Consider the following 10,958-nt stretch of genomic DNA (forward strand, 5'->3'; position numbering starts at 1 on the left):
CCTTACTTATTCATCATCGGTATGGATGTGTTATTGGGAATGCTATCGTTAGGTCAGGATATTGGGATCAGAGTTTTAGATGTATTAAGTTGTCTCGTCGAAGTCTAGCTATCTCCAATTTGTTTTTTTTGCTGCTGACGTCATGGTTTTTATTCCATGCCACTTGTTCAGCTTCGGTCAAGGTGAGAGACATTATCTCTCGTTTCAGTTTGATCTCAGGTCAAAGTTGTTAAGTGCTCCAAGTATTCTATTAAATTTTATCGGTTTAGCCTCCCAACGCGAAGCCACCTGCTATAACCCCGATAAAGCCTTATGTATCACCATTGTTCGACTGACCCACCTTTTGTTTGCCCTTCACTTCACTTGTGTGCTTGAGGTAGCGATTCAACTTTCCTTGGTCCGCCAGATTGTCGATGGACTTCTTGAGTTCTCTGCAATCCTTGTTGGTGTGTCCACACTCCTTATGGTACTCACACCATTGACTCTTATCCCTTCGAGCAGATGAAGTTCTAATGGGGGGTGGGCGGGGAAGCATGGACTTGTCTTACCGGCCACCCGTTTTCTGTTGTTTTGGTTGGTCCTTGTGGTTTTCTTCTTCCTTTCTCTTCTTACTTCCGTCGTCTGAGCGGCGACATATGTCTGTCGCCTGGATGAATCTTTGAGCTTTGTTCATCGCCTCAGAGAAGGTTTTCACTTCGTTTTCGGCCATGATCATCTCAACCGACCGGGTTGAAGTCCAGACATCATAGCAGCGAATGCTACCACCTCTTGTAGATCTGAAACTATCGACGACTCTTCATTGATCCTTTTGATGTAGTTGGTTAGGCTCTCGTTCTTCTCTTTTCTGACCGCCATCAGATAGAGACTAGTCTTTTTCAGCCTTTTCCCAGCCACCAACTGATAAATGAATAGGTCTTCCAATACCAAAAAGTCGGTTATGATTCTAGCGGATAACTCCTAGAACCGGTTAAGGGAGAGGCCCTTAATCGTTGTCGGGAAGAAACATCACAAAGTGGCCTCGCAGGTTTGAACGCTCATCTAAACTTTGTACGTGACCATCTGATCACTCGGGTCGGTTAGGCCCGCAAATGATTCAATTGCTGGTGTTTTGATTTTTCCTGGACCGGCTGTTTCCAGGATTTCTTGGCTGAATGGGACCATGAACTTACGTTCTCCACTATTGATCTGAGGGTGTCTACACTGAGCTGAATCACCTTGCCCCTCTCGATGAGTGGCGTTCTTGTTTAGCATATGTTTGACGTCATACCCCTGGTTGAGGCGCTTCTAGTTGAGGAAGTATCGGACGTCTTCGGATTTGTGTCTGATGTCGCCTCTAGGAGACTTGAGACATGGGTCTTTTCCACACGCCGGGCAGGTTTATCGTTGGGTGGGTGTTGCTCGTCTTCTCCTTGCCTAGATCTCTGTCGATCATGTTGGCTGGGTTCCATCCCTCCAGATCGTTGCCGGCTAGGCTGACCATGGATGGAGCGGGGATCGTGTTCTTCCCTTTGGAAACGTACCATGGCTTGTTCCTTAGGGTTGGATAGGGCACGAGGATAGGGCATGAGAGTCGACGGAGCGCGTCCCTGTTTTTGGGCGATTAGCATAGCCATTATGCTACGTTGCAAGGTTTTTTGAAGCTGAGTAGCTATCAAGGTGATATCTGTTGCGAATAGGGGTTGAGGGTTGGCTTGTTGCAACTGTTGTGAGGGGGTAGGCCGATCCCCGCTGGACTGCTCTTCGTTGGGATCGATAGTCTGGACTGTGGGAGTCCGATGGGGGAGAGGTGAAGGTACCCGTTCAGACTTGCGATGGTGAGAGGACGAGGGCGCCCGTTCGGATCATTGGACCTGTGCTGAAGACTGGGGTCGAAAGCGATTGTTCTTTGTTGGGGCCATTGCTGAGTAACAATAAGGTGAATCTTGCTGAGTGGAGGCAAAGTAACTTTGTTTGTAACTTCTCCACAGACGGCGCCAAACTGTTTAGTCTAGAAATTGAGGATTGCTGAGTAGGAGTGAGCCCCAAGAACATCCGTCTGAATTGATCGTCTGTATGCCGGAATCCTGAAAGACAAGGTTAGACCCTAGGGGGTTGTTCTGGGATCGCCCATTTGACGCTCAAGTCAGTTGAGGTAGAGAGAGAAAGTCTAGAGAGAGATGCTCTAGTTGTTAGGTGAGAATTCAATACGTGTCGATTGTTGTGACAACTGGTATTTATAGCATTGCGAATTCCCAGAAAGGCAGCATTGATGGCATGAGCTTTCTGGGATCAATGGTTATATTACCTTTTCACGCAATTAGCCTTTCCGGCCCCATCTGTGAATCCCTAGATAACTTGGAGCTAGGTCAAATTCCATGTGAGATCCATTGTGCTACCTTTCTGGTGACTCCTGATTACATGGCGTAGGTATTGGGCTAGCCCTTTCATGAGCCCAACCAAGAAGCTTGGAATTTTCATATGAGAAAATTATCAACAATTTGGTAGAGTTGCAGTTGAAATTTTCTCACTGATATATAATGTCACCCCACATTAAGAACAATGACTACTCTGTAAACAAAGTAACAAAAAATATAGCACTATATTTAATAATTTTCCATAATGTTGTAATGGAAGGGGCGGGGCATAATCTTCCAACTGCAATAAATAAAAGATCTAATGCAGCAGTGTCTTTAGTAATCTGTAGTAACAATTTTGTGAAATTCCAGAAGAGTCATATTGTATGCCCGAACCATAGCCTGGATGCCTGAAAAGCCTGCTGTCTTAGCAAGTGTTTGAAACTCTACGACGGTTCTTTCCTTTCCTCCTGCGTTCATATTTGTCAGGTATACATCAAACTGAAATACACTCTGGCTGTTGATGCTACTATCTGGGATATCCGGTATTACAAGTTCCACAATCATTAGTTTTCCACCATTTGGTAACGCCATGTAGCAGTTCTTCAGTACATTCAAGCATTGTTCATCGTTAAGATTTTTCAGCACCCACTGTTATATTACAAAGACAGAAGTACAGAACCCCTTTTAGTTTTCTCTATAATTAATAGTCTATAGAGACTTAGGTTGTATTACCATTTACCATACCACCAAAACTGTCGAAAACAAAAGGTGAGACTAAAATAGTTATATAGAGGGTAAAAAAAATACAAATTACCTTCATAAAAATTGCATCTCCTGCAGGAATGCTTGTGAACATGTCACCTGCGACGTGCTGAATACCAGGGTAGATGGGTTGTTTTTCAATAATGGGTGGCAAGTCAAAGTTGGTGCCTTCGATAGAAGGGTACCTTGATATGATTGCTTTAAGTATTGAGCCATTTCCTCCTCCGACGTCGACTATCGATTTCAGGCCTTCAAATCCCTTGTACTCCTTGAGGATTTTGCTAATAACCAAGGGATTGAACTCTCTCATGGCATCAAAGAAGATTGGAGCAAATCTCTTATCGTTGTGGATAGATTCCATAGGATCCTTGCCGTATGCTTTGATCAATGGAACTTCTCCTTCAAGTATTGCCTCTTTCATGTAATACCTGTGTAATGTATGATCCATGATGTGAAAGCTGTATACAGGTACTTTGTATTTCGCCAAATAGTCAACCACCTTTGGTTTGGGGTTCGTTTTGAGAAATTAAGCTAAGATATCAATATTTTGGCCTACTATGTTTGGATGGGGGAAGTGTATTTAGATGCTAGAACTCTCTTCTAAATATCAAGCCAAACAAGGAATACTGTACAAGGAATTAGTTTATCTCTATTTTTCAGTTTTACCAATTAGACTTTTGATATTATATATTAACGAACCATTATACTTTAATCATCTTGTATTATTTATATTATAATACGCAATAATATTATCACGTGAGATCTTATAAGATTTTTTTTTCGATATATACTTTCTCCGGTTTTTTTTTTTTTTTTTTTTTTGGCAATTCAAAGTTGTTATTGACTACCAAAAAAATATGGTAAATGTACAACCAAACACAATGAGAAGCAACTCAGTAGAACATGCTCTACCTGAGAAGCACCCAAGCACAAAAACTACAACTCCATAGCAAAAAGAAAGGTTAATAGACTAACAAATGTCTATCTTCTTCTTTACATAAGCAAGGTACCCTAAAAATAATTTCTTTAACCACCTGAATACAATCTAGGCACTTGCCATTGAACGTTTTGTTGTTTCTTTGACCCCACACAGCATAGATGGTTTCACTGAAGCACATTGTGTAAATCTTGGCTTTCTTGTACTTCCCCTAGCTTTTGCAATAGCTATGACACACTCCTGCTCAAAAGTGCTTCCTGAGCTTGAAACACCAATGATCTGACACACTTTTCTCCAAATACTGGCAGAATATTCACACCCAAAGAACAAGTGTTGTACACTTTCCTCTTCTCTGTCACAAAGACAACAAATAGCTCTGCAAGGAACATTCCATTTGATGAGCCTATCTGTGGTGGCCAATCTATTTTGAATTGCTAACCAGACAATAAACTTGCTCTTTGGAGAAGCATGATTGTTGCAAATAAGTCTTTTCCAGGGTACATGCTGCTGTGTACCTTGAAGGAGCTTATAAGCTTGCTTAATACTGAATTTGCCAGCTTTACACACCTCATTCCAACCTCCCAACAGCTGCAAAGTCTCTCTGGTATCAATAATTTTTCGAAGTAACCAGGAAGTATTAGAAGTAATACTCACTGTATTGTAGGTAAGCCTTTTAATATAATATTCATGAACCCACTTCACCCACAATCTATCAGACTTATAAGCAATAGCCCACAATAGCTTAAGCATTGCAGCCTTATTCCAAAGAGTCATGTTTACCAAATTCCATCCACCACAGGTTTTAGGTTCATAGAATTTGCTCCAGGCTATAGGAGCTTTCTTAGATTCCATGGTGTTGCCAGTCCATAAAAACCTTCTGCAAATTCCTTCCACCTCCTTGATTATCTTCTTTGGTAAAGGAAATATATGACCCCAATAGTTCTGCATGCTACTTAGGATACTCCTTACCAATTGAAGGCGCCCAGCATAGGACAGTAGGTTAGCAATCCACCCTTGAGCTCTATTTGTGATTCTTTCAACCAGTGGCTTGCATTGAGAATAAGTGAGCTTTTTTGTACTCAATGTAATCCCCAGGTACTTGAAAGGTAAGGTACCAGCTTGCATATTGCTCACTTCAATTAAATTAGCAGCCTCCTCATTGTTGACCCCAGCTAGGTAAATGTTACTTTTTTCAGAACTGATGTGCAGACCAGAAGCAGCAGAGAATTTAGCAATTGCACTACAAATCTTTGACACTGAGCTATGATCTGCTCTACAAAATAGTAGAAGATCATCAGCAAACATCAAGTGTGTTAGATGGACTCTTTCACACTTGGGATGGTAATTAAAGTCAGGATTATAACTTAGTTCTCTCAGACACCTGCTCAAGTATTCCATGCTAAGAGCAAACAAATAAGGGGACAGGGGGTCCCCTTGTCTCAGCCCCTTCTTAGCACTGAAAGGATGAGAAGGTTTTCCATTAATCAAAATTGAGTAGCTCACAGTATTCACACATGCCATGATCCATTTTATAAAGGTACTAGGGAATCCCAATTCAGCCAACATGCTATATAAAAAGGATCATTCAACTGAGTCATATGCCTTTTTGATATCCACTTTTAGGCAGCACCTAGGAGAGACACTCCTTCTATTATAGCCTCTTATAAGTTCAGTGGCTAATAATATATTTTCAGAAATGTGCCTGTCTGGCATGAAGCCAGATTGAGATATGTCAACAACTTCTCTAAAAACTTCTTGCAATCTCTTTGTAATAATCTTAGAGATTATTTTGTACATTACAGTACAACAGGCTATAGGTCTGAAATCCTTAGCCTTTGTAGCATTTTCTGTTTTGGGGATCAAAGTGATAATTGTAGCATTGATAGGCTTATGCATCCTTTCTTTTCTCAAAGAACTCAGTAACTGCTCTGTAAATATCATCCTTGATAAGACTCCAACTTTTCTTATAAAAGAAGGAATTGAAGCCATCAATTCCAGGGGCCTTGGAATCATTGATGTTGTTCAAGGCATCATCAATCTCTTGTTTAGTAATAGGAACCAGTAGCCTACTCCTTGCTTCTAAGCTTAAGCTTGCTCCAGCTCTCACAGTTTGCAAATCAATGGCTTGAATTATAGGAGCAGCAGTTCCAAGAAGACTTCTATAAAAATCAACTATCTCTTCTTGAATTTCCTCAGGCTTAGTTAACAGCACCCCTGGTCTTTATATAGGATACTGATGTTGTTTCTTGCTTTCCTTACTTTTGTAGCAGTAAAGAAAAGCTTAGAATTAGTATCACCATGAGTCATCCAGTTAATTCTTGATTTTTGCTTCATTATGCTATCATCCACCTTACTCCAGTGCCTATATTGATTGTACAGCTCCCTTTCCTCCAGCTGGAGTTGTACATTTTGATGCAGATCACTATGAGCTTGAATGCACTTAAGTCTTTGTCTATAATCTTCAACTTTTTGTCTTGCATTTGAGTAAGCTCGATTATGAAGCCCTTTCATTGCCTCCTTAACTGCTTTCAATCTCTTCCAAGTTGTCTGAAGATGATAGATTCCAGAGACAGACTGCCAAGCCTCTTTGACAACATCCAAGAAACATTCATGCTCTGCTAATATATTATGAAATTTAAAAGGTCTACCACCTTCCCTTCCACTGTTTCCAAAATCAAGCACCAAAGGTGAATGATCAGATATCCCATGGGGAGATATTGAACTTGAACATCAGGATACTTACATATCCATTCATCATTCACAAAAGCCGTATCAATTCTGCTTGACACTCTATCAGCACCAATACTATTATTAGTCCAAGAATAGAATAACCCATTACTTGGAGCCTCCATCACCTGCCCTCTCATGATAAAATCATTAAAATCATGTGTCTCATGATTAGTAATTTGAGCTCCATTTAATCTGTCTCTAGAATGAGTAACAGCATTGTAATCTCCTATAAGAATAAGAGGGTCATGACAGCCAACAGTGTGATTTAGCAACTCATTCCATAGCTCCTTTCTATCTTGGACAGTATGAAGTCCATACACAGCTGCAATATGAAATTTCACACTTCCTACCAAATTCTCAACATTCATAACTATGACTTGTTCAGATTTAGTGAGAACCTGAACTTTAACTTCACCTGGCTTCCAACCAAACCATATTCTACCTCTAGGAGAAAAATCATTGTTATCCTCCCACTGCCAATCAATCCCAAATCTTTTCCTAATCTTAGCAACATTAGTCTCCTCACTCTTGTTTCAAAAAAGCTTACAGCTAATGTGAAACTTATTTAAGAAGTTTTTAACTTCTTTTTGTTTTAGAGGGTCATTGAGCCCTCTCACATTCCATGTTGTGAGAATCATCAAGACAGATAAGGGCTAGGTCCCTTAGCACCCCCAGTTGCACCTGAGTTATGACCTCCATGAGAGAATAACAGCCTTACTGAGTGAAAAGCTACTTGCTTCCCCTTTCTTTAGTTTTCCTTGTACAACCTTCCAAGCTCCTTCTTCTTCCTGTGACTCATCTACATTCTGATGAATAGGAGTAGCAACAGGTGTTATCTCACTACTTAGATCTACTACAATACTAGGATCACCAGCATTCTCTTGAGGAACACTAGGATCTACTAGTACTGTAGGATCACCAATAGGAGCTTTTTGATCTGCAGCTATCCCTTTCTCAACCACATTTTGTGCCTTGGGCACCCATTTTTGCACAATCTTAGGAAGAATTTTAGACTTGCTTCCTCCAGCTTCACAGTTATGTCCAACCTTAAGACATTTCTTACAATATGGTGGTAACCAGTCATAACTTACTTTCTGAGTGAAAGTAGCTCCATCTGGCTTCTTCTATTTGTATCTCAGTTGGTAACTTTTGAGTAACATCCATTTCTATGAGGATCCTAGCAAAGGAAACTCTTAGGGCTTTAGATGTACATTCATCAGCATACACAGGTTTGCCTAGCAAGCTTCCTATCCTACTAAGAGAATCTCTACTCCAGTAGTGAAGAGGTAGATTAGGAAGTTTAACCCATAAGGGTATAATTCTTAACACTTCATTATGAAAATTAAACCCAGGATCCCACTGTTTCACTATGATTGGTTTGCCATAGAACAGATGTGGACCAGCACACAATATTGCATCTCTTTCACCTCTAGATTCTAGCTTCACCACAAAATAGCCTTCCTCATGCTTAAAAACTTTGGGATCAATAGACACATTCCAGTGATACCTAATATACGCTGTCATAGCTGTAATAGTAGGTGATTGACCAATAACATACACAATTATGGAGTTAATCCATATTTCACTCAGCTTAGAAACCTCATTCTTATCAAGTTTTGCTACTGAAACGCCATTCATAACCACCGGAGCAATAAATTTAAGACCCATACCTTTATCAGAGATTCTACTCTGTGCCGTGAAAGTTTTCCATTTGAGCATAGCTTCACTCTCTACCGCTTCATTCTCACTATTGGTTCATTCTCCTTCAATGGCGTTTTTCCAGGGTTTCCACTAGTTACTGTTCCATCAATTTCTGTCGCTTCCAGACCTTGGTTGGCCACTTTGGATGTACTAGGGTGCTTCTCAAGAGTATCCGATTCCGGTGTGCTCGGAATCGGCGTCGCTACCTTCTTCTTCCTCCCCATAGCTTTAGGGGGGTGCACGTTAGCGTATCACCTTAACGTGCGCCTTCAGAGGTTTTAGGGAGGTTTTCTCAAACACTTCGATCAATAGCTCAAAATCTTCGACCACATGAATTTCAAGATCCCGCACGACTCTTTCTCTCTCCTCAAGCTCAATACTGGCAAGTCATTGATTGCTTGAGCAACTCGCTAGTGGGTTTAGTGGTGGAATTTAGGGTTTTGGGTTTTTGGCTTTTTTTCTCTCCTCAAGCTTAGGACTGACGACTCACTGTACAGTCCATGACTCGAAAAGTGGCTCCTTTATTGTATCTTCCAAAAATTTGAGTGAATCTTTGCAAAAATTGGTGAATTTGATTTGTATGCTACAAATTCTTATAGATCTACATATTGTTTTGATCTTCTTGACTTTTTGTTTCTCTTCAAATTTGAAGAACAAAGTCTCATTCCTCTTCTAGTTATGAAAGTTGGTGAAATTTTGATTTTTTAAGCACTAGTGTGGTGGTGGATCTGCTGGTGGTAGACGGTGCATAGTGCGTAGCAAATAGACTATGATAGGTGGAGAAAGTAGTGGAAGACCATGGTGTCAGGCCTATGGTGGTGGGTAGTGGTGGACGAAGGGGGCAATAATGACGGTATTAGTTTTGGACGTGGTTAGATTAGTGGCCCAGTGGGTGATGAGGTAAACGGTTGGTGGTGAATTGATAGTTTAATTAAGTGCGTAAGTTATTTTATTACATTACACTTTTTTTTAACTTGTGGTTTCCAATTTTTTCTCTCTAAATTCCTTAATATCTATGCCCTTTCTCTCTATGTCACTAATTAAAAGATGGAGGAAGTAATCATAAGATAAAATCAATTTTTTAGAATTTTGATATACACAAATTTTTATGTAAGACATTTTTACTGTAATTTATAGATAAGATGAAGATAACTTGTTGTTTTAAAGAGGTAATTTATAATATTATCAATCCTTTTAAGATATAAAGTCACATGTTATCCAAAAGTCACACCTCTAACTTAAAAAGCGATGTTTGTAAAACATAAAATGAGGTGGTACAAAGACTTACTGTTTGATGTAGTAAATATTTTATATATTAATGATAAAAATTGTGTATTAAATTAACCTATGGCAAAATTTTTTTTTTTTTGATAAGCATAAAGTATTCGAATGAAGCACACACGTGTGTAATAGAAATTATCAAACTTTTGTGCAAAATATTAAAAGCAAATATCATTATTTTTCGACAAACAAAGAGAACAAGGATCAATTACCAAACATTGGTCATGAAGCTGTCGTGGATCATATTGAACATAGGTGCTAAAGAACCTTGACCATCTTTACTTTGAAGGAAGTAACGCGACAGAGGACCTAGAGTGTATAGCCTTTGTACTACTTGACCATCATTATGCTCAAACTCAGCATTATCAGCTACAGAGCATGATACAACAGAGTAAGAGCTCAGGAGGCGCAGAATGCGATCGATCATCTGCGATACTCGAGGGGGATTGTTCACACACGGATGGAAACGAGCAACAATCTCATCAGGAGAAAGACGGACACTCGGTCCGGCTTTCTCCATGATCTCGAGGAGGCCGAAATCTATGGCAGCCTTCAGTGCCATAGGTAATGCAATTGCTGTTGTCAATTGCATGGCTTGTTGGATTGTAGTTTCTTCCTCTATGGAAGGTTGCATCATTTTGGCGTACAATTTTGCTTATGCTAATGTTTTCCTTACTAGTTGAACAAGCAGCCAGCGGGGATGTATCTATATTAGTCCGACTTACATCAGTGCTTGCGCAAGAACCGAAAATGTGACATACTTTGATAACATAAATTAGCAGCCTTTTCTTTTTCTTCCTTTTTGCCGCTGTCGCCGGTCAATATTAGAATTGTCAACGTCCGAATTGGTGATGGATATTCCAATGAGAGGGGTAGGTAGATTGGGTTGGATTGGGTTGGATTGGGTTTTACCAAATTCAAATTTAGTTTAAAGTTTTTAACTTTAGATATTAAGCCAAAATTTGATCCAATTTTTTTTTTTTGTCCAATCCAGTTTTAATCCATATGAGAAAATGATTATTACCTACAAATTTTAGTTATGTTAGGAATTTAGGATTTTTTTATGAAGTGTCCTAGTTCTGTTAGGAGACTTTGTATTTTAGTTGTTTTATAGGTCTTTATTTTAAGTGTTTGAGTGATAAGGAATCCTATTATGTTTAGGAGTCTAAGGGGGCGTTTGGTTCATGAAGGGGAAATGGAAAGGGTTTAAG

The 10,958-nt window shown here is 39.8% G+C and overlaps 1 protein-coding gene across 1 annotated transcript; it reads right to left on the reverse strand.

Annotated features, from left to right (window-relative positions):
• Positions 1–2,559: 2,559 nt before the first annotated feature.
• On the reverse strand, positions 2,560–10,548 carry LOC104908865 (flavonoid 3'-O-methyltransferase FOMT). Its single transcript, XM_048648674.2, has 3 exons — positions 9,960–10,548; positions 3,151–3,526; positions 2,560–2,984 (listed from the first exon to the last, which is right to left on the reverse strand). Exons 1-3 carry the CDS (start codon positions 10,382–10,384, stop codon positions 2,670–2,672), a joined length of 1,116 nt encoding a protein of 371 aa, XP_048504631.1. The 5' UTR covers positions 10,385–10,548; the 3' UTR covers positions 2,560–2,669.
• Between the last annotated feature and the right edge of the window lie 410 nt (positions 10,549–10,958).

Source organism: Beta vulgaris, chromosome 7 (assembly GCF_026745355.1).
Source record: "Beta vulgaris subsp. vulgaris cultivar EL10 chromosome 7, EL10.2, whole genome shotgun sequence".
Classification (NCBI taxonomy): domain Eukaryota; kingdom Viridiplantae; phylum Streptophyta; class Magnoliopsida; order Caryophyllales; family Amaranthaceae; genus Beta; species Beta vulgaris.